Here is a 13,011-nt window from a genome sequence, read left to right on the forward strand (position 1 = left end):
GGGCATCCACCGACGTACTTCTTCCTCCTATATATAACTACGGACCCCGCAAACATCCAGGGGCACCACGGAACACAATTTCCACCACTGTAACCTTCTGTATCCGCGATATCCCATCTTGGAGCCTTCGCCGACACTTTGCCGGAGGGGGAATTGACCATGGAGGGCCTCTACATCAACATTCTTGCCCCTCCTATGAGTTGTGAGTAGTTTACCACAGACCTACGGGTCCATAGTTATTAGCTAGATGGCTTCTTCTCTCTTTTTGGATCTCAATACAATGTTCTCCCCCTCTCTTGTGGAGATCTATTCGATGTAATCTCTTTTTACGGTGTGTTTGTCAAGATCCGATGAATTGTGAGTTTATGATTAGATTTATCTATGGTTATTAATTGAATCTTCTCTGAATTCTTTTATGTATGATTGAGTTATCTTTGGAAGTCTCTTCGAATTATCGGTTTGGTTTGGCCTACTAGATTGATCTTTCTTGCCATGGGAGAAGTGCTTAGCTTTGGGTTCAATCTTGCGGTGTTCTTACCCAGTGACAGAAAGGGTTGCAAGACACTATTGTATTGTTGCCATCGAGGATAACAAGATGGGGTTTATATCATATTGCATGAGTTTATCCCTCTACAGCATATCATCTTGCTTAATGCATTACTCCGTTCTTATGAACTTAATACTCTAGATGCATGCTGGATAGCGGTCGATGTGTGGAGTAATAGTAGTAGATGCAGGCAGGAGTCGGTCTACTTGTTTTGGATGTGATGCATATATACATGATCATGCCTAGATGACATCATAATTATTCGCTTTTCTATCAATTGCTTGACAGTAATTTGTTCACCCACCGTAATACTTATGCTCTCGAGAGAAGCCTCTAGTGAAACCTATGGCCCCCGGGTCTATCTCTTATCATATTTGCTTTCAATATACTTTTATTTGCATCTTTACTTTCTTGCATCTATATTATAAAATACCAAAAATATATTTATCTTATCATACTATCTCTATCAGATCTCACTTTCGCAAGAAGGGATTGACAACCCCTTTATTGCGTTGGTTGCGAGTTCTCAGTTTGTTTGTGTAGGTGCATGTGACTTTTGAGGAGCCTCCTACTGGATTGATACCTTGGTTCTCAAAAACTGAGGGAAATACTTACGCTACACTTGCTGCATCACCCTCTCCTCTTCAGGGAAAACCAACGCTAGCTCAAGACGTAGCAGGGGCGTTGTGGGAGTCCAGACCGCGGCCACGTAGGACTCTGACACCCCAAGCCCACTCAAATCCCCCACCCAGTCCACTTTTCTTCCACTCCGCACTTGCTCCCCCTTGCTTTGCATCTATATCCTCCTCATTCGTAGCCGCCTCTATAGCCTCCTCCCAAGAATCCTAGGACGCACACCCACCAAGGTGCTTTCCCTCATTGTACTACGCCACCGTCCACCCAAGATCCCTTCGTGGCCAGGTACCCTCCGCCCCCTGCCGACGACATCCATGGAAGACACCACGCCCGACATGTGTTTGGTGAAATGTCATTGATCTTTTCTTTCTGAACTTCTTGTTGTTTTCAAGAGTATAAACATGGTGGAGGGGTACTCAGTGATCGAGGATGATTTTTTGTGCAATGTGTGGTTGGCCATATCTGCTGACTTCGTTGGCAGGAACTCAGGGGGCTCGATCTTTTGGCAGCGAGTCCATGCTTCGTCTCATCCGCTAAAGAACTTCACGCAATATGAGATGCACATCATCCATGAACGCAATGTGAGGTTGATATCACATCATTGGTACACCATCGGCACTCTGTCATGAAGTTTTGCGGTGCGGTTCCATGAGTGGAGACAATTTGGCCATCGGGCTCGTCAGCTGTGGAAACTGTAAGTTTTGCTTCCTGTTTCTCTATATGTTGGTTACTTCATTCATTCACTCAATGTTTTCTCTACACGATGTACTACAGGACTAAGGGAAGGCCATTCATGCACATACCTTATTGGATGAAGCTCAGGGGCGGTATGTGTGGGATGACATGCACCGGTTCTGACTCTAGTATCGTTGGATTTGGAATCGAAGAATTCGAAAGACTTGTCCAACATACGGTCTCAAATGTAATATTTACATTTGAACTATTGTTGTACTAGAGATATTTGCATGTCATTCCTGGATGAGATGTGCTATTTTCTATAATCTTCTATTCCTAAATAGCTATAACCCACTAGCTATTTTTCCTAGACATGCAAGTGCCACATGACCACCTCATGCATGCAAGTCATAAATTACATTGTTTTTGTACTCAATGCATGCATGCAAGCACCAAATCATCAATTCATGCATGTTACTCATAACTTATTTTTTGCATTAGATTTTGTATTGACAATATATGTGTTGGTCACTTGCACACCTATGTAGTTCACATTCACATTTTTGTTGGAAATGTCATTCTTTTAACTACAATTCATTTTTTCTTTCTATACCATTTTTATTTTATTTTCATTTTAAGCTTACATTCACTTCCCATTAGTTATAGATGTTTTTGCAGCAACTTTTATGCATTATTTAGCAAATTTCCCCTGGCAACAAGCGGAGGCACGATCTAGTTATTTTGAGTGTTGTGGTCTTGGAAAAAACAGGGAGCGGACAGTTAGGGTCTTAGGGAACATAGTTGGATGGCCGGCTCCCGCATTAGTGTCCACAAACTAGTCTGGACCGGTCCACGGACGAATACTGCATCCGTTTTTGGGGGTCACCATTGGAGATTCCCTAAGTACTTTTAGTTCTCTAGTCATCATTGTCTTGCCCTAGAACTCTCAACCCTGAAAATTGGAGTAGCATTGTTTAATTTGACTATTCAACTCCCCTCTCTCTAGTCCTTAGACCTCAATCCTGACAGGAGATTATACATCTTAAGATCTCTCATTTTTTGTTAGGCCTGCAATGATGTTTTGGTCTATTTGATCATGCAGAATGATGCCATGTTTAACAGAAAGGAAGTTCATTCTTATATGCAGGTGATACTCTCGTGTACCAATAGGTCATAGTCATATGCTTTATTGCACAAGGTGCAACATAGAGAGTCGATGGATCTTGCCAAAGAAGCCCGATTGAACCACTAGGGAGTTTATGTCATGGATGTGATAGTGTGCCAGTGGCGGGCTTATGGATGATTGGAGTAATCTTGTTTGGCATGTTCATATTTGTTGGTCCATGTTTCCTTTATCTTCCCCTCCTTTTGGCAACAAGATAAAAGTTTGATATCTTTGTAATGAGGCAATGTAATAAGGTTGTCCTTATGCATCTTATGATGCATGGCGTTTAGCAAAAGCTAAGATTATCCAAAAATATCTACATGGGGAAGAGCAATACATATATTTCCTGAAATGAAGAATGGAACAAAATGTGGCGAAGCCTACTGACAAAGTTGGACAATCTAGCTATAGATAGTATGTTTTAGAGGTTTTCTAGTGGTCGATATTTTTCTACAATATTTCTAGATAGATATTTGTAGGAATGATTTGTAGTTTCATGCATATCCCAATCTTAGGTAGCTTGGGTCACACTTGAGAAAAGAAAACATGCATGAAGTTACAACCCATCGGGCCATGGATGAGTCATGTGATAGCCATGAGGGGATATTTAGAAGAGAAATTGATTGAATATCTATATAGTCATGTGATAGCCATAGTTTACTTATATACAACTAATGATATTGGCATATGATAGCCACGAAGGAGCATTTAGTGATTCTTTGTTTTCATTAACTACTCTACCATATGCCAATATCATTAGTTGTATAGCATATTCGGCCCATCCACTAGCCATTATAAATTTCTGGGCCCGGGCATTTCTGTTGATGGCCATGAAGGCCTAGATAGATTGAAGCTGCAAAGATGTGACACACTTACAATTTGGCATCATTCAATCATTCATGCGACCAAGAAGCATTAGGAGAAATGTGCATCATTCACCTGACCAAGACCCTAACCTACTAAATTAATCAATAAAGATGGTGATCCCCTAATTTGTTTGTGTTACAAACTTTGATTAGAGATTTAGATTCGTTAGGAGTCACTAACGTACGCAACTACTAACAGGTAGGTGTTAACTGTTCAACTGAATGATTAGCCACTTCAGTTAATTAGTGCACGGAAATGACTATATATACATCTTTTGCTAGCTTGATTGCTATTTTTCTGAAAAGGAAGAATACCTCCGGGTTCTGCACCGGTTGGTGCATGTAGTCATTTTTATTGCATAGTTTGACACATTACGAAATAAAAGACAAAATTCCACTCAAACGCGGATAATCAGAGACCATATGTTGCTAGATCATCATTCAAGCTTGATTGCTATTTGTTTCACCACTTTCTTTTGTTTGGTAAATATATGTGTGGCATGGAAAAGCTACTATGCATACGTAGTTACATACCTTTGCCTCAGATGTTGGATTCAACACTCCGCAGTGCTCCTCTTTCGCCTCCTGGTACCGCTCTAGTATTGCCTCCATTCCGCTGATGAAGACAAAACAATAAAACACATCAAAATTATGAGGATGAAATTTAGTAACTGGTAGAGTATTGGGAGGTTGCAGGAACAAATTGTCTAACTAACATACCTAGAGCTCGCGAAGTCGTAGAGGCGACCCGTGCTGGAGAAGACGATGAGCGCGAGATCGGCATCACAGAGGATGGCAAGCTCCCGGGCCTTCTTCATCAGCCCTCCGCGGCGCTTGGAGAAGGTCACCTGACGGTTCGTTGTGTTGTCGATCCTCTCAATCGCAATCTTCCCCCTCCCCATCTTCTTCTTCTTCTTCTTCTTCTTCCTCCTCCTCCTCCTCCTCCTCTTCTTCTTCTTCTTCCTCCTCCTCCTCCTCCTCCTCCTCTCTAGATCTCTCCTGCCGGCTGGCCGGCCGATAGACGAAAGTAATTAAGAACCGATCGAAATGGAGCTAAGTAGAGGCTGCTAATTGTTTCTTCTGGGTGACAATCGACAAGTCTAATCTAGCTAGTTGAAGCTTTCCCCCCAGCTTCTACCTGATCCAGCTAGCTATTTTTGTATTGTTGGGCTTGCTTGTAATGGTCTGCAAACCAAAAGGGATCGAGAGGCCCCATGTGATGACAACACTAACCTAGGCTTAAACAACTCGCTAAATACCCTTTTAATTGTAAATTAGGTTAATAATGGCCCACTACATACTATTTTCCTCGGTGGCTACGACAAGGACGTCCATAATATATAATATTGTTGCGACTGTTCATAGTTTAGATTTTGAGTACGAGGATGGCCTATTGGCTTCGGACATGTTGCCGTAACCTGTGCCGTACAATATGGCGTCAGCTACCAAGCCAGCCTCTTCTTGTTCGAACCATTGAAATAGTCTGGCAGTCGCGTGGTAGGTACCTATTCAAAGTTGTAGATTTGTTTCTAACTGAGGTTGGACCGTTGGACTGGTAGAACCTGCCCCATTTCGTGTTAGGAGGGAAGTGGTTTCTGGTTTCTTCAAAACCGTGTGCTCATACCTCTTACACTTTTCAAAACCAAAGTAGCATGTGGGTGTACACTTTCCAAAAAAACTGTGTGTCCATATCCTGCAATGTAGTTTAGTACAAAGTTGAGTTACTTAATTTGGGACAGAGGGAGTATATGTGAGCAGTGGCGGATCCAGGACCCAGGCCGGGAGGGCCTGGGCCCTGGGCGTGAAGAAACAAAACTGCACTAAGTACAGCATCATGGATATTGTAGCAGCACTGTATATGTACTGTACCTAGCCTAGGGCCTGGGCCAAATCCTGTGTCCGCCCCTGTATGTGAGTGGTACACTTTCTTGAGAGCTGTGTGCTTATATCTAGGTAGAGCTATCCAATTGAATCTCGACACGTTATCATATAACCTGTGAGTGGTACATTTAATTTTTTGAAAGGTGTGTGCTCATACCCGCAAAATAAAATATAGTGGTGTGCTCATATCTTGGTGGAGCCATCAAATTGTATCTCGGCATGTTACCAGGTAACATGTGGGTAGTACACTTTCTTCATAACTATGTACTTATATCTTGGTACGACTGTCCAATTGTATATTAACATGGTCGATATGAAAAGCGACAAATGGCATGATTTTTTCTCGACAATCAAGGTACGACTTTTGATGCCATTATCGCACGTCTGATGCACTAACGTGTAAGATTCCAAATATTACAGATTAAGAAGTCATAGATCTACCACAACCAATAAACCCGGTTGCGCCTTTGGTACGACTCGGCCACGTTAGCAAAACCTCTATTTAGATAGATTTTAGTTTCTTTTCAATCAATTTCTTACTTATGGTGATTACAATATTGTGTATTGTCTGAAGTTTGTATTTCAGATACCTCGGAAAAGTTTGTTGGTTGTGATTTTTAACAGATAATAATTGCAGCCGTACTTATTGACGTGGTTGTGGCAGGATCATTGGCATTTGGGTGCTAAAGATAACATCCAAGTTATAAAAGGTTAGCTAGTAGTACCATGTTGTTTAAGGTTGCTAGATTGATGACCACACATATGTACTAGCTAGCTTTCCACTTGGCTCATCCAAAAAAAGACAGTTTTAAGGTTAGTAAGTAAAGTGGCCACAAAGCACGATGCAAAAAATGTGCAGTCCACGTGAGTGACGGCGTTCCAATCTCGATTAGAGCCAGTAATGCACTAGATTAGACTAAAGATGATTTCCTTCCAGATTTGGTGCTCTGGTCATGGCACCACTTGATCTTTAGTATGTAGTCCTTAATGATGCAACCACTCTGATCTGATCTGGTTTCGTTCTTTCTTTTTGCTCTTGCATCAGTTCAACTGTATGTACCTTCAGGTGTTTTGGGATGAGTGGACAAAGCTGGAGGCACTGATTCTCCCTTATGCTTTCTTGCTTCTCCAGTTAAATTAATTAATTAGAACATCTTAATTTTCCCATGTCAAACTACTGGGAAACCAGTCTTTACTGAGTTCATTTGTATTTGCCGAGTTCTACTCCACGGGATCACGGCAAACAACCAGTTTGCCAAATAGCAGACTAGGCAAACATAAGAGCTCAGCAGAGATTCCAGTCTCCAGTTAGCTGATCAGTTATTTATTTATTTTGAAAAACAGAGGCAAAAGATTTGCCTCAGCAGTTGAAAAATACTTCAGGTTCTTCATGCGTATAAATCCAAACTTAAAGAATATACAAACATGGTGAAAACATTTTGAACAGGCTAACTATATGCGGGGGTCCTATTCTACAGGATGATCAGCCACACTTGAAATGAGACACGGCCTAGACTCCTACATGAGAGTAGTGGAGAATTTTCTGCAACTTAAGTGCACATATATATGACGAATCAATACCCAACACAAATATGTCACGCGCCTGCAAATGAAAGCCTGTATTAATTAGCTTCATTTTATTGATTATTTGCGCCATATCAAGACGATACAACTCTAAAAAAAGTCCAACTCCCAGCTTCTGCATTTTGATGAAACTGTGAACTCAACTACCACAAAGCTGAAACCAATATCAAGCTGCCATGTTATATATAATTGGCAGAACTAGTGATCTTTAATACTTTTCATATATATAATATATAGTCTGACTTGGAGGATAATATGTTGCACCCTTAGAAGAGCCATTCAATACACAAAGCTGAAACCAATATCAAGCTGCACCATTAATCTCAACCCCCACAAAGATTTTGAATACATAGTCAAGCTACTTAGTTACCTTGTTCTATAATTCCAAGTTCTGTTCATGGATAAGCTTTATTTCCTGGAGAGTCGAATATTCTCTTGATGAAAGATGTATCCCTAGAAGGTTGCTTTATTGAATTATCACGTATGAAATGCAACTTTTTGTAATATATATTGATGTAAACTTTACACGATAATGGAAACAAAGTAAAATTACACATGCATGTGATAGAAATATTGGTGAACCTTCTCGTTGAGTTATAGAATATGGTTGGTGAAATTTGTTCCTAAAACAGGTATCAGGAGACACACAGTTATTATCATTCCTATGAAACAATGTTAGTGTCGTGATTAGGGAAGAGGGTACAATGATTGGCATAAATAAGAACAAACTGAGCGAGCTCAGCTACCTTCTTTTCTCTAATACGGTGTAAGCTCTTCTCCAGCTGATTTTCCACTAAACATAAGTCTTTGACTCCTACGTTTGATAATCTCTCCCACATTAGCTTCCTGAAAGTCAAACAATAATAGGATGATTTGAATGCATTTTCTAGTCTTTACTCAAACTTATTTAAATTATGTAGGTATCAGTGGAAGGAACTGAATTAAGAACTTATACCTATGATGTTCTTGAAGCATCTGCATTTCCTGCTGTAATTTCTCGATTTCCCCTTGCCAAAACTAGAAAGAAAAATACATCTTTTCTATTATCATTAAGTTACTGTAAACTGTTACAAACGAGTGTGACAACTTTTGTCCAAATAAAATAAGAAGATGTACTATTATGGGTATTTTTCGAATACACTCTTTTTAGACTTATGGTGTAGTGCTAAAAGTATATGCATACAGTAAGAATCAAGCCTCTCTAATTTGACTATCAATATATACATTTACTGGGTCACACATGAGCATAACATCATTACGTTTTTTTCTGAAAGTTTCTTTTATAATTATGTAATGTTACCAACTTATTTACAATAGAATTAGCAGTCAAAGTTGCATCATCCAAACTGCATGTATACATGTAAAAAACATCATGTATTTTGGAGCGTTAAGAGTAAAAAAGGTTACAAGAATGAATGCATACCATGACTTGTGACACTGGATTCAGGAGCTTATGTTGCTCTTGTGCAGATTGGTAGTTTTGAATGATGGAAGGCATGGCCGTGCCCATGGTGGTGGCGGCGGTGGAGTTGGCATACTCGTAGAGGCGACAAGTGGAGGAGAAGACGATTACACCGACCTGGACATTATAGAGGATGGCCAGCTCACGTGCTTTCTTCAGCAGACCACGACGCCGCTTGGAGAAGGTGACCTGCCTTCTGCTCATGTTCTCAACCCTCCTAATCACAATCTTGCCCCTCACCATGATAGCTCTTCGATCTCCTTAATTAAGAATATATTCACCCAACTCCTTAATTATGTACTAGTTTTTTTTTTTTGCCGGGGTAATTATCTGCTAGCTAGCTAGCTAGATCTTCGCTCCAGTGGTCCAATTAGTAGATGGTTGTGTGTGAGCAGGACTGTGAATGAACTGAATTTATCATGCAACTTGTTGCCATCTCTGGAACCTGTGCAAGGGCAACAATATTTTTCTTGCAAATGGGTGTTTCCTGTGTGCACCGTACGAGGTATTGGAATCCGGTAAACGTCACGCCTGGTATTAGCTTTCACAGGTTAGCTCCGGATCCGCACAAAAATTGTAGCTGATTCGATTCGATTTGATTCCTGCCCATGTGCAAGTAGCACCACTTTGTCACCAGCTGTACAAATTCCTTAAAGAAATCACAAGTTATATATGTCGGGCAACTCCATCCGTTTCAAAACATAAGGCCTATTTTGAGCCATTAAGCATTAAGGTTTTGACCAATAATATATCCGTCAATATTGACAGCAATGTAGTGTTCAATAAAGAATTACAAGTTCTACATACCAAGTAATTAACTTGCGGTGGATTTGTTTTTTGAGATTAGAGCATCTACAACCGGACCTCTCAAACCCGCCTCATACACCCGGGCAGGCCGTCCGGTTGCTGCCCGATCACGATTTTTTGACTCAGATGGGCCTCTCAAACGCCCGGACTGACCGGCACCCCCTCCCCCCATATCCAACCCAAATATGGGGCGGATATGGGGCCGCCCGGGCGGGCCCGGCATGTCGGACCCGACAACCCCACCCCACCCCAAATTGCACCAAATCCATCCCCCCCCCCAGCTGCCGGATCCATTTGCTCTCTCCTCTGTTCTTCCTCCTCCGCCCGTCCGGCTCGCAGCTCCGCCGTCGCGCCTGCTCCGTAGCCGTTCCATGGCTCTCCGCCGCTAGCTCCGAAAGAGCGCTCCCGTCCTCGCCGCGGGGGACGTTGTCGCCGGCCCGGACGCCGTCGTGGTACGTCCGAAAACTCTCCAGATCCACCTTGCGCTTGATGTGTTCGACACATTGACCAACCGGAATTGTTGTGATTTTGTTAGGTAAATGATGGATTCCGATGCTTCGTCGGATGAGGAGTATGGACCGACGAAGCTTGACCAAATGATTCAAGATGAGTTCTTTGATTCATCAGATTCGGACGAAGAAGTGGACATGATCATGCTCATGAGCATGCACAAGGGAATGGACCGGCAAATGGAGCATATTCTCAACTTCAAGGGCTCAATCAAAGGGAGAAGAGTGATCAACCGGGACAGAGTGTCCGGAGCAAAGCTACTGCTCAATGACTACTTTGCTCCCACACCTGCTTTCCCGGATGATCCATGGTTTCATCGTCGTTTTCGCATGCGGAAACCATTGTTTTTGCGCATTGTGGAGGGAGTGGAGGCACACGACGACTACTTCAAGCTGAGAAGGGATTGTTGCGGTCAACTCTCTTTCTCGGTCAAGCAGAAGTGCACGGCTGCTCTGAGGGTGCTTGCACTATGTACTGCTGCAAACGCCGTTGGTGAGATGGTCGGGATGGGGGAGAGCACGTGCCTCAAGACTACTGTCAAATTTGCTCTCGCGCCATGGTTGAGATGTTTGGACCGGAGTATCTCAAAGAACCAAATTCACGGGACACGGAGAAGTTGTTGGCTATTGGAGAGGCAAGGGGGTTTCCAGGTATGCTGGGATCAATTGATTGCATGCATTGGCAATGGAAAAACTGCCCCAAAGGTCTGCGGGGAATGTATCAAGGTCACACCAGAGAGGCCACCATCATACTAGAAGTGGTGGCATCACATGACTTATGGATTTGGCATGCTTTCTTTGGAATGCCCGGTTCTCACAACGACATCAACGTTCTTCAACAATCTCCGGTATTCAGGAGGCTTTGCAATGGGGAATCACTGTCGTGCAACTACATCGTCAACGGCCGGGACTACAACATGGTGTACTATCTTGCCGGTGGTATCTATTCTAAGTGGGAGGCGTTTGTGAAGACCATATCCGAGCCACGTGGCAATAAACAGAACCACTTTGCAACAATGTAGGAAGCGGCTAGGAAAGACATGGAGAGGGCATTTGGTGTGCTTCAAGCTCGTTGGGGAATTGTGCGGAGCGCTACAATGATGTGGGAATCGGAAACTTTGTGGCAGCTAATGACATGTTGTGTTATTCTGCACAATATGATTGTCGAGGATGACGGTGATGGTGTAGCCCAAACCCATGATTTCGAAGCACATGGAGAACAAGTTGAAATCCTGGAAAAATCAAGATGCGGCTCAGCTTATGAACTTTCTGCAGATGCATCAGAATCTTCGAAATCAGCAGGTGCATACACAGCTACTCAATGATCTTGTGAAGCACATGTGGATCCACAATGGCAACCAAGGAGGCAATGCTTGAGTTTGGCACTTCAAATAAATTTTATGTAAACGCTATGTATGCTTCATACCAACAATTGCTATTTACGTGTGACATTGTGTTACAGGATCGACGTGCATGTATTTGCATGGATTTAAGAGTCTGGATCTGAAATATGGGGATGCACGGAAGGAAATATGAGGGCCCGTGCGGATGCGCCCGCGCCCGTGCCCAGACGCATCCGCGGGCGTTTGAGGGGCCGGATTTGTCAAGTCCGACTGTAAATGCTCTTAGGTGTCAGAGCTGCACCTAGCAAACACATCAAATTCTCACGACTTCATAGAGTGCAAGCTAACTACTCGAGATAATTTCGCCACTTGATTATTTTGCCCCAAAATTAATTAGCACACTAATATAACAAGTGATAAGGACAGAAGTTTAGACAGAAATAGAACAACCGAGTGCCTGAAAACACTACATATTAGGATATATGTGCATCTTATTCTTTTGACTGAACAAAATCATAGACATATTATAGGTAGGGTCACAAGTACTGAGACACTTTACTTGTAGAGTACGGATTGATAATTCCTAGTCGAGAATATCTTTAGTCATATGATGGATTGAAAAATCCTTCCACACATGCGTGATGAGCCCATCAGAGGTAGCCCAAAGAGGAAGCCATCCACCCAGGCAGGGTAGGGGCTGCACACATTCATTTGTAAGGTATATAGAATATCCATTGCCAAATTATCATTTGATCATACATAAAAAAAAGTGTCCTGGATAGGTCCAAACCTATTCGTATTAGCCCTACCAGGCAATTTGTCACATCCCTAGTCTGGTATGACCTAGACTAGCTGGTCATTTGTGCATCATGTTTAAATTTTATTTAAATTTGAAATGAGGATTGCTGGAACCCTCAGAATCATTTTTGAAAATGACCCAAATAAAAATTTCTCCAAAAGGGTCCAAGAAAATGCTCATGATGCCCTCTAAAAATATTGGACAGAGATAAAAATCAAAACAATATTTTTAGGAGCTCATGGACATTTATTTTGGCCATTTGGATTAATTCGATAAATATTTGCATTGGAGATATATTTCTATATATATGAAATATGGTCCAAAAATTATGCCAATTATACAAGAGCTCTGGAATAATACCATTAGCCCCTGCAAAAATTGGCATAATAAAATTAAATGATTTAATATATTTATCAAATCAAAACAAATGTCAGAAAAATTAGAAAACAAAAATAAAAGGAGGAGGGGCTTACCTGGGCCTCCCCTCCCCTGCGCAGCCCAGCAGCAGCAGGCCGGCCCAGCCAGGAGGCGGCCCAGCCCGCCTGGCCCCCCCTCCCCTGTCGCCTTCCTCCTCTGCCAGGAGGACGGGCGTGTGCCCGACGCTCGCCGGCACGCGCGCGCGCCACCTCCCCCCCTGCTGGCCACCTCCTGCTTCCTCCTCGTCTCCTGGAACGCCCCGGACGAAGCCACGCAGCTGCCGCACCGCTCTCACTCTCCCTCGCCCTCCTCCTCTTCCC

General features: G+C 42.6%; 2 protein-coding genes across 2 annotated transcripts in view; both read right to left on the reverse strand.

Annotated features, from left to right (window-relative positions):
• Nucleotides 1-4,791, reverse strand: part of LOC119341270 (MADS-box transcription factor 25-like) — a 25,873-nt gene extending 21,082 nt beyond the window's left edge. Inside the window, exons 1-2 of the mRNA XM_037613152.1 lie at nucleotides 4,610-4,791; nucleotides 4,424-4,505 (exon numbers count right to left, since the gene is read on the reverse strand). Coding sequence (XP_037469049.1) covers nucleotides 4,424-4,505; nucleotides 4,610-4,791 — 264 coding nt within the window. The remainder of the gene's footprint in view (nucleotides 1-4,423; nucleotides 4,506-4,609) is intronic.
• Nucleotides 4,792-8,110: 3,319 nt separating this feature from the next.
• Nucleotides 8,111-9,059, reverse strand: LOC119336669 (MADS-box transcription factor ANR1-like). Its single transcript, XM_037608733.1, has 2 exons — nucleotides 8,778-9,059; nucleotides 8,111-8,200 (listed from the first exon to the last, which is right to left on the reverse strand). Exons 1-2 carry the CDS (start codon nucleotides 9,057-9,059, stop codon nucleotides 8,111-8,113), a joined length of 372 nt encoding a protein of 123 aa, XP_037464630.1.
• Between the last annotated feature and the right edge of the window lie 3,952 nt (nucleotides 9,060-13,011).

This window comes from Triticum dicoccoides, chromosome 7B, assembly GCF_002162155.2.
Source record: "Triticum dicoccoides isolate Atlit2015 ecotype Zavitan chromosome 7B, WEW_v2.0, whole genome shotgun sequence".
In the NCBI taxonomy this organism is placed as follows: domain Eukaryota; kingdom Viridiplantae; phylum Streptophyta; class Magnoliopsida; order Poales; family Poaceae; genus Triticum; species Triticum dicoccoides.

What these genes read in the sequence shown, in the direction of transcription:
- LOC119336669 (XM_037608733.1), bottom strand. Translation starts at nt 9,059, where the DNA reads ATGGTGAGGGGCAAGATTGTGATTAGGAGGGTTGAGAACATGAGCAGA. An exon ending in ATCCAGTGTCACAAGTCATG is followed by an intron (nt 8,201 to 8,777) that starts GTATGCATTCAT and finishes TTTGACTTTCAG; the next exon opens with GAAGCTAATGTGGGAGAGAT.